General features: G+C 37.8%; 1 protein-coding gene across 1 annotated transcript in view; it reads left to right on the top strand.

The window, feature by feature from the left end:
- BRE (brain and reproductive organ-expressed (TNFRSF1A modulator)) overlaps positions 1 to 19,369 on the top strand; it is a 457,102-nt gene that overhangs the window by 27,640 nt on the left and 410,093 nt on the right. The window contains exon 3 of the mRNA XM_011956325.1: positions 11,020 to 11,096. Coding sequence (XP_011811715.1) covers positions 11,020 to 11,096 — 77 coding nt within the window. The remainder of the gene's footprint in view (positions 1 to 11,019; positions 11,097 to 19,369) is intronic.

Genomic DNA, 19,369 nt, shown 5'->3' with positions numbered 1-19,369 from the left:
GTTCTACTTTCTCTGACTATGAATTTGACTACTTTAGATACCTCATGTAAGTGGAATCATATAGTCTTTGTCCTTTTTTGACTGGCTTATTTCACTTAGCATAAGGCCCTCAAGATGTATCCATGTTGTAGCATGTGTCAACATTTACAAAATTTTCTACGTGCACAGTCACATTTTCTGCAAAAACGTAAGTTCTGTTTCTTCTTTTCCAATTTCTATACCCCCTTATTTCCTCCATCCTGGCTAGGACCTCCAGTACAATGTTGAATAAAAGTGATAAGAGCTGGTATTCTTGTCTCATCCTCTATCTCAAAGAAAAGAATTTCAGTGTTTTATTTTTAAGTATGATGTTGCTTTAAGTTTTTTATAGGTAGCCTTTATCAGATTAAGGACTTCCCTTTTATCCCAGTTTATAGAGAGCTTTTAAAATTATGAATGGATGTTTAATTTTATCAAACACTTGTACTTACTGAGATAATCCCATTAATTTCCTCTTATTCTCTTAGCAGAGTTAATTAAATGCACATATTAGAAAAGAAGAGAGGTTGAAAATTAATAAGCTAAGCATCTGTCTGAAAAAGTTAAAGGATTTTTTCCCCCTTCTAGTTAGCTGTTAAAAACAGTATGTGAGCCCTTCATTCCTTCTGAAACCATATTGTAATTTAAACTACATTTTTGTTATAGGGACACCTACCAACATTTAAAAATACTTCCTACTCTAAAGTAGAGTTGAAGTTTATCATTTATAAATGGAGATATGGCATGGAAGCTGAGAATAACAGTTGACGCCACATGAACTGGCAAACACATTTTCTTGAATATTTTAATTTTGTAATTTTTAAAACATTCTGGGCTGAGTCACTTATTTTGGTGATGGCATTTTGGAATCCTATGCTAAGAATTAAATGTATCACTTTTCTAGTAGGGTCTAGCCATAGTTTTTAGGCTTTAGAGATAGAATATACTTGATGTATCAAGAATATCATATGTCATCAAATGCATAGCTCCATTCCCCTGAAAATCAGTGTAGAAAATCTATCTGAATGCAATTTTGTATTCTTTTACCAATTTTAATTTGTACTTTTTGCTTGTAAAAGGGTCTAAGGCTTGACCTTGTGGATTTTGATCTGGCCAGTTAGATGGGGTATAATTATAGCCCTTTCAAGGCTGAATATTTAAGATTCCGTGAACCAGTTCAGATGCCTTTGCAGATAAAATGCCCATGTTTTAGATTATTTAGATAGATGTTAAGATACCCTTTGTCAGTCTTCTAGTTTCTTTACTTCTGCATCCAGTCTAGAAACCATGATAATTTTTGAAACTGAGTAATTGATGTTAGATTTAATTCAGAGAAAATAAATTCTAAAAGATGAAAATGTAGTTAATATTAGTTAACAGTAATTTACTGTAATATGTGACCTTTTTAAAAAGGCCACATATTGATCTTTGAGCATATTTTATTTGAGAGTCACTTTTTATTTTAGGTTGCCAAAGTTGAAGACTTCCTTCTCAGCTGATATTAAATATTGTTGGTTTAGCACAAACGTCACTATCAAGAAAACAGGAAACTATGTAGGACACATGCCAAATGTTAAATTAATAGTCAGGGTAAAGGAAACTGACGTAGACTCAGGGAAGGATCCCTGGACTCATCTACTTTGTTCTTTTTAGGTGACTTGAAGAGTAGAAATGGTCTAAGTCATTATTTTTTCATTATTTTTTCCAGACAGTGTATCAAAAAACAGGGTTAGCCCTATTAATCCAGAAAGAATATATTTTCTTATATTAAAACTGCTAATGTTTTAAAGGTTGTAGAATATCCTCATATAGCTTTGTTAATCTAAAATTAGTTCTTGGCTGTCACTAAAAAGCCTATAAAGTATAGTAAAATTTGCCTACTTTTATTTTTTATAGTGAAACCTTAAAATTTGAGTTGGATCTCAGTAACTAGGAACAAGTGATAATTTAAAGAGGAGTCAAATCCAAATTTACCTTTCATTATTTACTTACAGTTTATTTCTATAAAGAGTTTGCTAAATCAGTGAACAGTGTCATCATTGTAGAGTCTATGTCATCAAGTTACAGGGGCCTTGTTCCCTCTCTTGTAACCTTGAGTGACATGTTTACAATGTTCATACTTATTACTGATAAATAATTTTCTTTTCATTAGAACACATGTAATAGAACTTCTTTTTGGCAATATTTTGTCATCTTTTACTTCTCATTTTTCTAGGTACTTAATAAAATATCATTTGTTGAAAACATTTATAGTTCATCAATTATAAGATTTATAGTTATAAATCTTTATAAGTCACTAATTATGATTTATAATTCACCAATCATAAGATATCTCATTAATCTGATGGTTTTCTCTTAAATTATTGAGATATGGTTTAATATAGTAATTAAGAAAGTAGGCCATGGAGGCAGACATACTGGGTTTGGATCCCAGCTCTGTCACTCACTAGCAAGTTACATAGCATCTATGTGCCTCAGTGCCCTCGTCTGTAAATTGTAGGTAATAACAGCACCTACCTTGGACAAGGTTGCTGTAAGTTTAAATAGTTTAATATATTTAGAATACTATACTTAGAATAGTGCCTGCCGCGTAGTAAATGCCCGACAAATATTAGCTGCTGTTATTTGTTTATTGTGGAAATATAATAATTTAAGGTAATAATTTAAAGTTTAAGTTCTGAGCTGTATGTACACCTCTTCAAAGGGCAGACCTTCCACAAATAATCACACTTTTGCCCTTCTTGGAGGTGAGGATAAGCACCTCATCCCAATTCCGGTTAAATCAACAGTCTTTGTTTTTAAATCGTGAAAGGAGTGCAGCACTAGCAGTCAGGATGGATGCGTTCGTTCAGCAGACCTTTATCCTCACACACAGTTGTTGGGGTGTTCACCCCCTGGGTATCAGTGCTAATCACTGGTGATTTAAAGTTGCCTAGGCCATGGAGACTAAGATATGGTTAGAGTGTCCTGGAAGTGGTTTCCAATCCCAGAGTGTCAGTGAGACCCGTTGCTCTTTGATGTCGTCATCTGTAAAATGACAGTTCTTGAGTTTAGTTCATGAGTGTTAGTAATATGCTAAAATGTCATCAGTGCTGGATACATAGCACTGTGCTAGGTGCTATACTAGGACTTACTTAAAAAAGAGTATAACGTAGCTCTTTACATGAGAATCTTATGATCTGGTTGAGAAAACAAGCCACAGTGAGAAAAACAGACAAATAATACTTGGAGTCATGTGATTAAATGTAAAATAAGAGACTGAACAGATGAGAATGTGCGAAGGTTCTTACGCTCAGCATTTTATTGCGTCAATGATTAACTGCCATTTCTGTAATAAAGTACTAGAGTAAACTACCTCCTTTGATGCTATCAAGAATTCCCGCTTGAGAATTCCCACTTTCATAATCTGTATAATGTGAGTTTAACTCCCTTTGTTCACCCACATGTTAAACTTTAAAACAGTGCATTCCCGGTATATTTAGGTCCTTTGAAATTGGTAAAAGATACATTTTTACAGTATAGTTTTTATCCAAAATCCTTTCTACACTCTAACACCAAGATATGTTTTTTGTTCTTGTTACTGCTATATTCCTAACACTTAGTGCTAGACACACAGTGAACACTGATGAAATATAGTTGAGACACAAATTTGAAATTATACTTAACTGTCAGCAATTTTAAAATCATTTAAAAATAATTTTTGAATTAAAAGTGATTCAATTTGGAATACTGGCTTTTTCAACCTTGGCTCTAACTATATGTGAGGACAAGTTGCCATTCTATAAATATGATTTTAATGTAGCCAGTAGCTTTTTCTTTACTAGTTTTTTCATACTTGTATAAGGAAATGGCTTTCTAGATGAGTGAATTTCCCTGCTGTATTGGTTATCTATTACTGATTTATGACAGCAGTTTCATGGGAGACCTTAAGCTAGAACTGCCCAGCCAAGCCATTCCCAAATTCCGACCCAAAGAAACTGTGAAAGATAATAAATGTTAGAAATGTGAAGTTTCGTGATATCACAATATAAAGACTTTCAAATGCTTTACTTGAAGACTGTTCATCAGTATATCACTCTGAATTCTTTACTTCTGAAAAGTGGTGAAGTACTTTAAAAGGAAAAGATAAAATCAGGCCATCATAGCCAAGTTTTCTTAGTCAAATAGGAAAGGGTTGTATTTAGCCTTAAAATACTTTATAATTGTGTCCGAGAACCATGGCTCATGCCTATAATCCCAGACTTTGGGAGGTTGAGGCGGGAAGATTGCTTGAGGTCAGGAATTTGAGAGCAGCCTGGGCAAAGCCCTGAGATCCTGTCTCAAAAAGAAAAAAAAAATGTAGCCGAGTGTGGTGGTGCTTCTGTAGTCCCAGCTACTTGGGAAACTGAGGTGGGAGGATTCTTTGAGCCCAGATGTTCAAGGCTGCAGTGAGTTAGAATTGTACCACTGCACTCCAGCCTGGGTTCTAGAGCAAGATACTGTCTCCTAAAAAAATTATAATAGTAAAATAGTTCATAGTTCGTGTTCATTATAAAAATCAAAACAATGCAGAAAGCAACTGGGTGCAGTGGCTCATGCCTATAATCCCAGCTCTTTGGGAGGCTGAGGCAGGAGGATCACTTAATTCCAGGAGTTTGAGACCAGCCTGGGCAACATGGTGAAACCTTGCCTCTACTAAAAATACAAAAAATTAGCCAAGTGTGGTGGCATGTGCCTGTGGTCCCAGCTACCTGGGAGGCTGAGGTAGGAGGATCGCCTGAGCTCGGAAGTTTGAAGCTTCAGTGAGCTGTGATCGCACCACTGTACTCCAGCTTGGGTGACAGCAAGACCTTGTTTCAAAAAAAAAAAAAAAAAAAAATGCAGGAAGGTAATTAGAAGAATGTTGTTGTAAAAATCATTTCAAATCTGGCCACATTTTGGTTACTCTCCTTCTGAAATCTGTTTATGTGTGTAGATACACATACTTACAAGTATCCTTTTTCCACAAGTGGAATCGTACTATTTCCATGTATTTTTAAAGCTTTTTAAACATTACTATGGGTTTAAAGTTTACCCAAACTCCCCTTAGTGCTGTGTGACGTTGGAAAGATCACTTACTTGAAGTGGGGACAGGAGTGGGTAATACCCCCCAAAAGCACAATCAAGTCAAAATGGTAGTCTCCAGTTAGCAGCAGGCCTTCTGTTTTACGGAGAGGAATATGCAGATTTGGGGCCAAGTCAAACTGCTCAAGGCAACAGAGGAAAGCTCTTTTAAACCCATGCTCTTTTTTTTTGTTTGTATTTTGTTTTTGAGATGGAGTCTTGCATTGTTGCCTAGGCTGGAATGCAGCGGCATGATCTCAGCTCACTGCAACCTCCGTATCCTGGGTTCAAGTGATTCTCCTTCTTCAGCCTCCCTAGTAGCTGGGACTACAGGCATGCACCACCACACCCGGCTAATTTTTGTATTTTTAGTACAGATGGGGTTTCACCATGTTGGCCAGGCTGGTCTTGAACTCCTGACCTCAGGTGATCTGCCTGCCTCAGCCTCCCAAAGTGTTGAGATTACAGGTGTGAACCACCACACCCTGCCCCCATGCTCTTTTTTGATTAGCGGAAAAACGAGTACCCTCCTCTTGTGCAACATGAATTTTCACAGTAAATTAAAGAACATGACCAAACCAATTTTAGACACAGGTAACTTAAGAAGAGGAAACATTTTAGTTTAATCTTAGAAGAAACTTTACGTACATGACATTGGCTTATTTCTTGTAAACCTATTTATCCTAGGTAATATAAGGAAGATAGAATGTAACGTATCTTAAATAATTTGCCCAACATTTCATTGGAAGACAAGCTGAATGCCACTTAGGAGAAAGAGACCTACTAATGGCAGCTTTCCTCTGTTGCCTTGAGCACTTTGGCTCTTGGCCCCACATTTGTATATTCCTCTCAGCAAAGCAGAATCCCTGCAGCTAACTGGATATTATAATTTTGACTTGAGTGTGCTTTTGGGAAGTATTACTCTTCATACCCCTCTCCCGCATTCCCACTTCAAGTAAGTGATCTTTCCAATATCATAAAACACTAAGGTGAGGTTTTGTAAATTTTTCTTCTGTCTTTTCTGTGACATTTTAGTGGCCCTTATAGATTGGCTAGCCTACCCATTAACCTGACTGTTTCCATAGAAGATTTGGCTATCATCTCACACTTTAAACTCTTCATTTTCTTTTCCTTAAACATGCTCCTTTCCTAGTCAGCCTTGTTCAAAAAATCCATTTGTCTCGTCTCCACTGCTGTTACCCTAGTCCAAGGATCCATCATCTTTCTTTCTTTTTTCAGATCTAAAGTGGTTATTATTATTATTATCCTACCTGCATTGGGTTTTCAGTCCCAATGGAGATTGAAAAACCTGGTGAGACCAGTAGCATTCCTGTGGGGGGGTGGTAAACACAAGACTCATCCACATTGCTCCCAGCTGCCCTGGCCTTCCTACAACTCTTAGAGGTTTGCAGTCCCTGTCCCTTATAGCCAGCTACGTAGCGATGTCTTTCCTGAAATAGTAGAGACTTTGGGCAGCAGAGCTCCTCATCCCATTCCAGGTGGATAACCACACCCTGAAACACTCCTTTCCATGACTGAAGGTGAGAGGCTGAAGGGAATGCTTTCTGCCCTCTGTGACCCTGTTCGTTCGTTTCCAGCACCATTCTTGCTCTCATGTGCCTGAGTGTGGGCCTTTTCTGCCAAGTGGGCTACACTCTGCTCAACCCCCACATCACAGAAGACTATTTCCTCACTGAAGACTGTGAAGTGAATGTTTACTAAAGCGGCAGCATTATCACTGCACCATAGCTAGAAAATGGACAGGCAAGGCTCTCTGTAGATAGCAGAGAAGTACGTAATACCATCTACAAATGCATGTTGGTTTTGCTCCATCATCTTTCTTGACTAAAATGGTCTCCTATCTGGTCTGGCTGTGTTCATTTTATCTCTCGTGGTCTTTTTTTTTTTTTTCTATATAGTAGACAAAGTGATCTTTTAAAAACATAGATGTTTTTACCCTTCTGCTCAAAACCCTCCTTTGTGCTTGGCATAAAAGCTGAATGAATTGTAACTTGCAGGCCCCGTGTGATCTGTCCCTTGATTTTGCCCCTCTCTCCCTCATTTACTGTGTCCTAATCTTTTGCTCTTCTCTCCCTCATTTGGTGTGCTCCAGCCGCATTGCCCAGATATATCAAGCTTTCTTCCCCAGATGTACCAAGCTTGTTCCTGCCTTCACACCTTTGCACCAGCTGTTTCCTCTGCCTGGAATGCTCTATCCCAGAACTTGGCATGGTGGGCCACTTTGTGTTACTCAGGTTTCAGATTTCACCTCCTCCAGAGGTCCTCTTTGATCTTCCAGTGTAAAGTAGCTCCTGCTTCAGTGCAGCTCCCTGTTTTATTTTCCTCATAGCATTTAGCAGTCCTAAACCATCTTTATATGTTTGTCTCTTGTTTATCATTTTCTTTTTCCCTTGCTAGAATTTAAGTCCCATGAGACCGTAGATCTTCTTTGTCTCGTCCATCCTGTAATCCTAACACGTAGAGCAATGCTTGATAAATCTTATCTAAATGAAAAAAAATCAGTGAATGAAAAACAGAGATAGAGAAATATACGTTTTTCTTCATAAAATTTTAATTTTTTAGTCGACACATAGGAATTGTACATATTTATGGGGTACATAATGATGTTTTGATACATGTAGTGTATAGTAATAAGATCAGGGTAATTAGCATATCCTCATCTCAAACATTTATCATTTATTTGTGATATAAACAGTCAATATCTTCCTTCTAGCTATTTGAAACTGTTTATTATTGTTAACGCTAATCATCTACAGTGGTGTAGTACACCAGAACGGATTCCTCTTATCTTGCTGTAATTTTGTATCCTTTAGCAAATCTCTTCCTATCCCCCTTAGAAATGTACCTTTTAATACACTGAGGTTGCTGGAACCAGCTGTTGATGTAGTAAGGGAGGAAGGTGACGTGGCAGGGCACAAAATCACTTAACCAGTCCTGGTTAAAGTATATAATAAAAAGTGTGACCCAACAATGAGTGTAACCATTCGGGAAAAAAACAATTTCTCATTGAAGAAGGAGTGAGTTATTCAAACAAACTGGAATCAGATTAATCCTGAGGATTTCCTGTACTACTAATAACTTCAGTCTTTAAGCTATGTAGTTAGATAATTTGATCCCCAAGCCCCAAAAAGATCCTTGATTGTGAATGGTGTTTTTCATAAATTTAAAGCATTGCAGTTGAATGCAATAGAAAAGGAAAAATCTTAGTGTTGCTTATAGGGTTCATAGCAGCGTGCTCTTAATGACATGATGCTCATTACCATCATTAGATTACATTTTATAATGTTAGAATTTACGTGTTTTCTATAGTCTTTTAAAATAACAACTGTGTTGTGGGGTAGAAAAGATTATACTAAAACGGAAATATGATGCCCCTAAAATGTACTCTGAGGAATTTTTTTATATTGAAAGGAAAATGAGAAAGTATTCTTAAGACCTGTGAAATATAGGCCGGGCATGGTGGCTCAAGCCTGTAATCCCAGCACTTTGGGAGGCCGAGATGGGCGAATCACGAGGTCAGGAGATCGAGACCATCCTGGCTAACATGGTGAAACCCCGTCTCTACTAAAAAATACAAAAAAAAAAAAGAAAAACTAGCCGGGCGAGGTGGTGGGCGCCTGTAGTTCCAGCTACTCCGGAGGCTGAGGCAGGAGAATGGCGTAAACCTGGGAGGCGGAGCTTGCAGTGAGCTGAGATCTGGCCACTGCACTCCAGCCTGGGTGACAAAGCGAGACTCCGTCTCAAAAAAAAAAAAAAAAAAAAAAAAACCTGTGAAATATAAAAATAGGTTACCATTCAGTTGCTGGTACAGCTTTGTTGTTTAGTTTGTAAACTGGTATTTTTATTGACCCCTGAAGATAATGAGGAATAATCAACTTAGTGATTTATGTTAAACATATCCTTGTTAAAGTTTCTGTTTTTTTTTTTCTTTTTTGAGACAGAGTCTCACTCTGTCATCCAGGTTGGAGCACAGTGGTGCAATCTTGGCTCACTGCAGCCTCTACCTCCCAGGTTCAAGCGATTCTCCTGCCTCAGCCTTCCGAGTAGCTAGGATTACAGGTGCATGCCACCATGCCTGGCTAATTTTTTTTTTTTTGAGATGGAGTTTTGCTCTGTGCCCAGGCTAAAGTGTAGTGGCGGGATCTCGGCTCACTGCAACCTCTGCCTCCTGGGTTCAAGCGATTCGCCTGCCTTAGCCTCCCAAGTGAGTGGCTGGGACTACAGGCGCTTGCCACCATGCCCAGCTAATTTTTGTATTTTTAGTAGAGACAGGGTTTCACCATGTTGGTCAGGATGGTCTTTATATGTGTCTCTTGACCTCGTGATCCGTCTGCCTCAGCCTCCCAAAGGGCTGGGATTACAGGTGTGAGCCACTGCACCTGGCCTAATTTTTGAATTTTTAGTAAAGATGGGGTTTCACCATGTTGGCCAGGCTGGTCTTGAACTCCTGACCTCAAGTGATTTGCCTGCCTTGGCCTCCCAAAGTGCTGGGATTACAGGTGTGAGCCACCGCGCCTAGCCACTGTCTAGTTCTTTTCCCTTTCACATTCAGATCGTTTTGGGAAAAAGTAATAGTAAATCTCTAATGTGGGGTCTGAATTACTTAAAGTCAAAAAATTTTTTGAATTTATTTTTAAATGACTCTTGCCCAAGTTGCCATGTAGGGAAGTTGTACATTTTAACTATGCATCCATCCGTTAAATTACTTCTATAGATTCTTTTTTAGAATTGCTTCACAGCCAGTTTTGGAGTTACGAAAGAAAATTAGCCTCCTTGCTTTCATTTATACATTAAAAATCTCATCTTTTTAAAACAAAATGAAGACATATTTCTTTCTCAATTGACTTCATATTAATGTTTTATTAACTTATGAAGCCTATGCAGCTGTTACGCAGTTGAACTTATGACTTCTAAGATAACAAATTATTTTGTACAACAAATCTGTGAAAAGCAAGAAACATTGTATAACTTTGTGAAATAATAGATTAAAAAAAACTAGGCCAGGTTCAGTGGCTCACACCTATGATCCTGACACTTTGGAAGGCTAGATGGGAGGAGGACCACTTGAGCCCAGGAGTTTGAGACTACCCTGGGTAACATAGTGAGACTGCCTCTCTTAAAAAAAAAAAAAAGCCAGGTGTGGTGGTGTGCACCTGTGGTCTCAGCTGCTTGGGAAGTTGAAGTGGGAGGATCACTTGAGCCTGGGAGATTGAGGCTGCAGTGAGCAGAGATTGCATCACTGCACTCCAGCCTGGGCTAGAGAGCGAGACCTTGTCTTGAAAAACAAAACAAAAAGAAAATACGAAACTGTTGAGACCTGGGTGACTACCCACCACCTTTAAAATTTGCATTTTACTTGAAATTGAGTGTGCATTGTGCTTTCCTGCAGATGAAAGTTATGGTGTGTGCCAAATCTAAAGGAAGCACTGTACCTTTGTGGAAGGAAAGAAAACCATCTGGTACCAGAAAAAGGCCAAAAGTGGGCTCTTTTTTGTAGTAACAGAATGAAAGCTAAGAGTCCATATTTAAAATATGATCATAAAACTATTCTTATTTTACAGTTCTTGGCATAAGAATAGACATGTGTTTTGGATAATATACCTAATTTTAAAAGTCGAGATACGCCTCTTTGAGAGAAGTAGTTGAAGCACACTGTTGATGTTTGTCATTAGAACACATGTAAGTTTTATTGTGAAATAAATGAATTATTTGTTTTAGGACGAGTCTTTGTGTCTTGGCTTCCGTGACTATTAAAGGCTTTTATTTTGTTCTGTAAGCCAGTGTTTTAATCTGTTCTGTATAAAGATCCCTTTTTGTTTAGTATCATAAATATGTGGGTTTTTAAAGTTTGTTTTTAAAAAATCTTTTCTTTCTTTTGTTTCTGCATTTTTTTTAAAGCTGCACATCATTGACTCCTGGGCCCAACTGTGACCGATTTAAACTGCACATACCGTATGCTGGAGAGACATTAAAATGTAAGTAAACGATGGCTATTTTACTCAAAATGTAGGTTACAGTGTCAGCTATTGGACTTTGTGCTTTAGTTTTCATTTCCGGCTGTTAGTTGTTATCCCCTAAGATATTGATCACTAGCATTTACCACTTTTCTTATCTGTCATTCAATTCTAGTTTGATTAAAAGTAAGGCAGTTGGCAGGGAATAAGTTGTGGTTAAATAGGCATGCACAGAAATTCCTAATTTTTAGGTGTGCCCAGTAATTTTTATGTTTTTTTCTCTATAGGTGGCTTTTATGTAATACTCAATAAAGAGTCCACTGCTTTAGAATACCTGGCCATTTAGAAACAGTTTTTAGGTAGGAGTGGCTGCTGTCCATCACTGCCGCTAACCCCCCTCTGGAACCGCTGTGCCACGACTTGTCACTGATCTATCTCCTGTTGTTACCGAAGTGTAAGAGTCCTGCCTCAAAAACTCTTGGCGTGGCTTAGCCATATCAACATGTTATCTCCTTTATAGCAAGGATCAGAGATACAAATGGTCTACAAGGGCTAGATTGGTAACATAGTAAGGGAAACAGGCTAGGTGTGGCAAATTGGGACACGCTGTCACTTAAGGGGAGTGCCTCTACTGATTTATTGAGAGAAGGTGGATGTCTGAAGTTTTACGTGAATTCTGTCAGTTTTAGATGTGGCTACTTTTTCAAAATTAAAAACATGGTGTGGGCCAATATTATGCAGGCTAAACCTAACGTGTCTGTGGGCTGGCTTGAGTTCCTGGACCACAAGTTTTTTTTATCTTGGATGCATAGTATGGAAGATCTGTCTTTGGACTTAGCCCACCAGCTTCAGCAGCCGTCTTGGGGCTGTATCAGCTTTTCTCTGTCACTATTACAATACTGAACCTCTAGCCTAGTGTGGAAATCACAGTGGCTTTGGTTGGTTAGTGTTGGTAATCTCACCAGGAATTTTCTCTCTTGAACCTGCACTTGTGGTGAACAGCCTATTAAAGTTCTCCTATTCTTAAAAAGAAAAGTAGAGAACATGGATATTAAACATGGGATAGATGGATAAACTGCTTTTTGGCCTGTGGACCAGTGTGTTTTACCATTACATGCCAGGAGGGGCCACAACTCTGTATAGTATTTTGTATTCTTAATACTGTATTCTGTAGGATCGCTTGATACTAATTTATCAAATGCCATATTAAATGAGAAATGTTGGACATGGTGACTTGTCAGCCTTGCATTACTAGACCATTTTCTGGAAACCATTAAAATATAAAATAATTTTACCTGTCTGAAGTAGGAGGACAGATTTGATTGCTACTTTTTTTTTGAAAAAATTATTAACTAAATTTAAAAGAAATGATCAAAGTAAATAATTCATGTGGTTAAAAATGTAAAAGTATTGGAATTTTTTGATACATGAAACTAGTAGTCTTCTCTCCCAGTCCAGTTTCCTGAGAGAATCACTTGCAGATTCTAAAAATTTTCAGTTTAGCTTTCTGAGGATGATCTCCATATCTTTAAACAATATACTTTTGCCTCTGTTTCTTGCCTTATCAGTTTTAGACATTGTTATCTTTTGACTTCCTGTGCTGATACATGAAGCATCAGCGTATTTTCCCTATACCCCTTAACTATTTTTTCTTTTCCTTCTTAATGTAATTATATCACCATTATTGGTTACTGTGTTGGTTACCCTGTAGCTTAAAAATTTTTACTTACTTTTTTTAATGGATCACTTTACACGTTGTATTACACAGTTAATGAATAGCCCCTAAGAATTCTTAGTAAGTATGTGATACACAGTTAGCTTTGTTATTACTTAAGGACAATCTCTATGCAAGAATGGTGAACATTTAGGGTAGTATACTCTTTAGTTTTACATTAATCATAGATACTGTGTCTTTTGCCTCTGCATTTTATAAGATGAATATATTAGCCCCTGCCCTTCCTTCAATTCCTCTTCCTTCAACTCCCAGCTTTTGTCTTCAGTTATTTTCCTTTTGCATTTTCAAGATTGATAACTTACTGTCCATTCTAAATCTGTAGTTGTCTTCTGTGCCTTGTCTATAAATTGCTTGAATGATTGCTCTGGAGGCCGTTCCTGCATAATTATCACTGTGAGATTTGCCTTTATTATTATTTTGAATTTGACCTTGTTTTGTAGAATCTATGTATCATAGATTCAATGTTTTGTAGAACGATTTTCTTGATAAACAGGTTATCTGCTTATCTTGCTGGAACTCATTCTCAAATAACTTGCTCCGATTCTGTTCCTCCCTCTATCCTTCTGCCTTTCCTTTAGCCCATCTGATAATTTTTTATTACTGGAGGCACAATTAGGTATCTTAATTTCTAAGAACTCTTTCTTGCACTGTTTCTCATTCTCACCATCTTCTTATTTTGTGAATATAGGTCCTTTAAAATCCTTCAAAAAATAAAATTTAGAGATTTTTTTTAAAAAAAGTTTCCTTCTGTTATCTGAATTATTTTAATTTTTCCTAGGGATTATATTTTTGTCTATCATATTTTTCCCTCTTTTATTCTATAGGTTTTCTTCAAATAAAAGGTATTCATTTATGTTTAAGATAGACAATAAAATACTGAATGGGACTTCTGAGTAGGTGAGCAAGGCTTATGGAATGTGTGGATGAATGATGGGCCAGATGTGAGTCAACTGTTCTAGCTCTCCTCACATAGTTTGTTCTGTTTCTTCAGTAAATACCTGGGGATACATACCCGGTCACCCTGTCATTTTTGGGGGGTGGGTAGATAGACTATTCCGTGAGGAGCTTTTGCTTACTCTCCCTGTTCTTAGCCGTGTGTCTCACTCTTGCCTCCCCTTAACATGGGATAACTACCAACTTTTATGGGTTTACTAAGACAAATGACTTCCTTCCTCCTCTTCCTCACATTATTACAGGCCAAAGCTTTCCTCTGCCATATCTTGTCAAGTACTACACTTCCATCTGCATTCTATCTCTAGCAATTTGCTAAACTTTCTCATCTACTGATTACTCTCTTCCCTTCCTCTTCATCTTCCTGTTGTTTGGGATTTTATCTTTCTGTATTAACTATCATTTAATGGGATTAGAGGGTGGGTCTTAGAGAAGAAATAAGTGTATGTGGTCAGTCCACGGTCTTGAGACAAAAATAATGTGACTTCACAGGCATCTTTCTAGTAGTATGGGTTTATGTTAGGAAGCATTTGCTGATACCCTATATCCTCTCATTACTATAAACTCTTCATGGGAAACCTTTAATAACATTTGTGATTAGTGTATTAGGTCTGTCACTCATCATATAACATAATTATGTTCTAGCAAACTGTTATTGGATATTGTCATTATACATTGGGGACTTAGGTTAGCCCACAGTATGTTCTGTAATAAATAAATAATAAGTGAGCATTGTATAATGGCGATTCTTATGCTAAAACAAGTCAAGATTCTAGTGTTAAGCAGCTCACAGCCAAATAAAAGGCAAAGGTAATTGACCATGGAAACTATATTTATAAAAGCTTGTAGAATTAGAAAGATGAGTTTTTTTTTTTTTAAAAAAACACATATATACACACACGTGATCTCGGCTCACTGCAACCTCCACCTCCCAGGTTCAAGCAATTCTTCTGCCTCAGCCTCTGGAGTAGCTGGGACTACAGATGCCCACCACTAGGCCTGGATAATTTTTGTATTTTTATTAGGGACAGGGTTTCACCATGTTGACCAGGATGGTCTCGATCTCTTGACCTCGTCATCTGCCCGCTTCAGCCTCCCAAAGTGCTGGGATTACAGGCGTGAGCCACTGCACCTGGCTGGTTTTTTTTTTTTTTTTTTTTTTTTGAGACAGAGTCTTGCTATGTTGCTCAGGCTAGACTTGAACTCCTGGGCTCAAGTGTTCTTCCTGCATCAGCCTGCTAAGTAGCAGAGACTACAGGCAGACGTCACCATGCCCAGATCTTTTCCTTTTAATAATACATTCATCCCTCAGTAACCATGAGGGATTGGTTCCAAGACCTCCTGTGCAAGTCCCTGATATAAAAGGGCATAGTATTCACATATATCCTATGCCCATCTTTCTGTGTACAGGCATACCTCATTTTATTGTGCTTCAACGAGGATATTATGTGTTTTTTTTTTTTTATAAATTGATTGATCATTTGTGGCAATCTTCTTTTGAGCAAGTTTATCAGAGCCATTTCCTCAAAGCATAGGCTTATTTCATGACTTTGTGTCACATTTTGGTGATTTTTGTACCATTTCAAACTTCTTTAATTATTATTTTTTTAAACTTAAAAATTTTTGCTTTTTAAATCATGAGGTATTTCCACATACTTTTTTTTTTTTTTTTTTGGGTTTATCCAAAATGTGTTTATTGAGATGGTTTCCCACTCATCTTGATTCAGAGTGCCTTTAGTGCTGCTTCTTCCTAAAGGAACATCCTTCTGTAAGCCTTGCTTTTCCTCCTGTAGGCTGGCAGAGGACAGTGGAGCAGCCAACACACAAAACTACCGTTTGTGCATGGCTAAAGACCGTGGTGATTTTATAGCATCCTGGGCATTTCACATCCATGAAGTAGGAATTGGGGCTCTGCACCAGGCGTTTCTTCTTGTGTTTCCTCTTCTCCTCTTCTGGGGAGGGATGAAGGAGATCCTTTGCGAGAGGCATGTTCTCGAGTGAGTAGGTCGTCACCGCCGGAAAGGCCCACATACTTTTTCATTATTATTCTGTTATGGTGATCTGTGACTAGTAATCTTGAATGTTACTATTTTTGTGTTGAGATGCCATAAACCATACATACCCATATAAGATAGTGAGTTTAATCAATAAATGTGTATGTTCTGATTGCTGTAGTGATTGACCTTTTTCCTTTCTCCCTCTCCTTGGGCATTCTTATTCCTTGAGACACAGCAGTATTGAAATTAGGCCAGTTAGTAACCTTGCAGTGTCCTCTGAGTGTTCCAGTGAAGAGTCCCACACCTCTCAGTTTAAATCAAAAGCTGGAAATGACGAAATTTAGTGAGGAAGGCATGTTGAAAGCTGAGACAGGCTGAAAACTAGGCCCCTTGGCCAAACAGTTAACCACGTTGTGAATGCAAAGAAAAATTTCTTGAAGGAAATTAGAAGTGCTACTCTAGTGAACACATGAATTATAAGAAAGTGAAAAAATTATTGCTGATATGGAGAAAGTTTTAGTGTTTGAATGAAAGATCAAACCAGCCACAAAATTCCCTTAAGCCAAAGCCTAATCAAGAACAAGTCCTAATTCTCATCAATTCTAAGAAGATTGAGAGAAGTGAAGAAGCTGCAGAAGAAAATTTGAAGCTAGCAGAGGTTGGTTCATGAGATTTAAGAAAAGAGGCTGTTTCTATCACACAGAAATGCAAGGCAAAGCAGCAAGTGCTCATGTAGAAGATACAGTAAGTAATCCAGATGTAGCTAAGATATCATTGATGAAGGGCTACACCTAGCAACAGATTTTCAGTGTAGATGGAACAGCCTTATGTTGGAAGAAGATGCCATCTAGAACTGTCATAGTTAGAAGGCAATGCCTGGCGTCAAAGGATGGGCTGACTTTCTGGTTAGGGACAAAGGCAGCTAGTGACTAATTTGAAGCCAAGGATCATTTATCATTTTGAAAATCCTAAGGCCCATAAGAATTATGCTAAATCTAACTCTGCCTGTGTTCTACAGTGGAATAACAATCATCTGTTTACAGCATGGTTTACTGAAAGCCACTGTTGAGAACTACAGAGAAAATGATTCCTTTTAAAATATTATTGCTCTTTGACAGTACACCTCATCACTTGAGATGTGTTGGAAATAGTAAGAGAACTAGAGTTAGAAGTGGATCCTGAGAATGTGACTGAACTGCTACAATACCATGATAAAACTTGTACAGATGAAGAAGTTTGCTTCTTACAGATGAGCAAAGAAAGTGGTTTCTTGAGATGGAATCTACTTCTGGTTAAGATGCTGTGAACATTGTTGAAATGACAACAAAGGCTTTAGAATATTTCATAAACTTAGTTGATAAAGCTTCGCCAGGGTTTGAGAGGATTGACTCCAATTTTGAAAGAAGTTCTACTGTGAGTACAATTCTATCAGACAGTGTCTTTTGCTGTAGAGAAATTTTTCCTAAGGGAAAAGGCGATTAATGTGGCCGACTTCATTGTTGTCTTATTTTAAGAAATTGCCATAGCCATGCCACCCTTCAGCAAGTACCATGCTAATCAGTCAGGAGCCATCAGTATCGAGGCAGGACCCTGTAGTAGCAAAGAGACTGTGACTTGCTGAAGGCTGAGATCATTGTTAGCATTTTTAAGCAATTCAGTATTTTATTCTTATTTTTATTTATTTATTTTTTTTGTATTTTTGTTTTGAGACAGGGTCTCGCTTTGTCTCCCAGGTTGGAGTGCAGTGGTGTGATCTCAGCTCACCGCAATCTCTGCCTCCCAGGTTCAGGCGATTCTCCTGCCTCAGCCTCCTGAGTAGCTGGGATTACAGGTGCTTGCTACCATGATCCTGTTAATTTTTATATTTTTAGTAGAGACGTGGCTTCACCATATTAGCCAGGCTGGTCTTGAACTCCCAACCTCAGGTGATCCACCGACCTTGGCCTCTGAAAGTGCTGGGATTACAGGAGTGAGTCACCATGCCTGGCCACAATACAGTATTTTAAAATCAGGTATTATCATTTTATTTTAGACATAATGCTATTATGCACTTAATAGACTATAGTATAGTAAACATAACTCTTTTATGCACTGGGAAACCAAAAAGTTTATATGACTTTGCTTTATTGTGATACTTGCTTTATTGCGTTGGTCTGGAACCAAACCCAGAATATCTTTGCCTTATGTTTGTACTTTAAATCATCTTTAGATTCCTTATAATGCCTAATACAATGTAAATTCTATGTAGATAGCTGTGATATGGTATTGTTCAGGGAATAATGACAAAAGTCTGTAAATGTTCAGTTCAGATGCAGTTTGTTTTTTAAATTTTTATTTTTAGAGACAGGGTTTCACTATGTTGGCCAGGCTGGTCTCAAACTCCTGACCTCAAGTGTTCTGCCTTCTTTGGCCTCCCAAAGTGCTGAGATTGCAGGCATGAGCCACTGCACCCAGCCTGTTTTTTGAATATTTTTGATCAACTGGTTTGTTGAATGCATGGATGTGGAACCCATGGATAGAGAGCTGACTGTAGCCATTGTATAACTGGAGTGAGATGATATCTCATTGTCGTTTTGATTTGCAGTTCCCTGATAATTAGCGATGTTGAACATTTTTTCATATACTGGTTGGCCATTTGTATGTCTTTTGAAAAATGTCTATTTAGGTCTTTTACCCATTTTTAATTGAATTATTTTCTTTTTCTATTGAGTGGCTTGAATTCTTTATATATTCTGCTTATTAACCTCATGTTAGATGTATAATTTGCAAATATTTTCTCTCATTCCATAGATTCTCTCCTCAGTCTGTTGATTGTTTCCTTTGATGTGCAGAAGCTTTTTAGTTTGATGTAATCTATATATTTTTGCTTTTGTTTTTTGTGATTTTGAGAGCTTATCCAAAAAATTCTTACTGAGACCAATGTGACGAGGCATTTCTCCTGTGTTTTCTTCTAGTAGTTTCACAGTTTCTGATCTTACATTTAACTCTTTAATCCTTTTTGAGTTGATTTTTGTATATGATGAAAGGTGAGGGCTAGTGTTACTTCTTTTCATGTGGATATGCAGTTTTCCCAACACCATTTATTGAAGAGACTGTCCTTTCTCCAATGTGCGTTCTTGGCACCTTTGTCAAAAATCAGTTGGCTATAGAAGCGTGTATTTATTTCTGGGCTTTCCATTAATTTTAGTAACCTTTAATCTATTGTATACAAGATCAGTAAGGTCATAGTGTTTAATTACCACAATATTTGTGATAGAATTCAGCCTCCTACGACCAACATAATATTCATCTTTAGATGAATAAACACAATTCTCAGCAACACACATTTTAACAAATACAGTTTTCTATCACAAGCACAACTGAAAGGTTATATAGTTTTACAAACTCTTGGAAGATAACTATCACAGCAAACAGAAAAACTCTCTGCCCACCCCGTTTTGTTTTTCATTTTTGAGACAGAGTCTTGCCCTGTCCCCTGGGCTGGAGTGCAGTGGCATGGTGTCAGCTCACTGCGACCTCCGCCTCCCGGGTTCAAGCGATTTTTCTGCCTCAGCCTCCCAAGTAGCTGGGACTACAGGCACGTGCCACCACACCCAGCTAATTTTTGTATT

The sequence above is a fragment of the Colobus angolensis genome, unplaced genomic scaffold, assembly GCF_000951035.1.
Source record: "Colobus angolensis palliatus isolate OR3802 unplaced genomic scaffold, Cang.pa_1.0 Scaffold413, whole genome shotgun sequence".
Classification (NCBI taxonomy): Eukaryota; Metazoa; Chordata; class Mammalia; order Primates; family Cercopithecidae; genus Colobus; species Colobus angolensis.
This window is presented reverse-complemented; position numbering and strand designations above follow the sequence as displayed.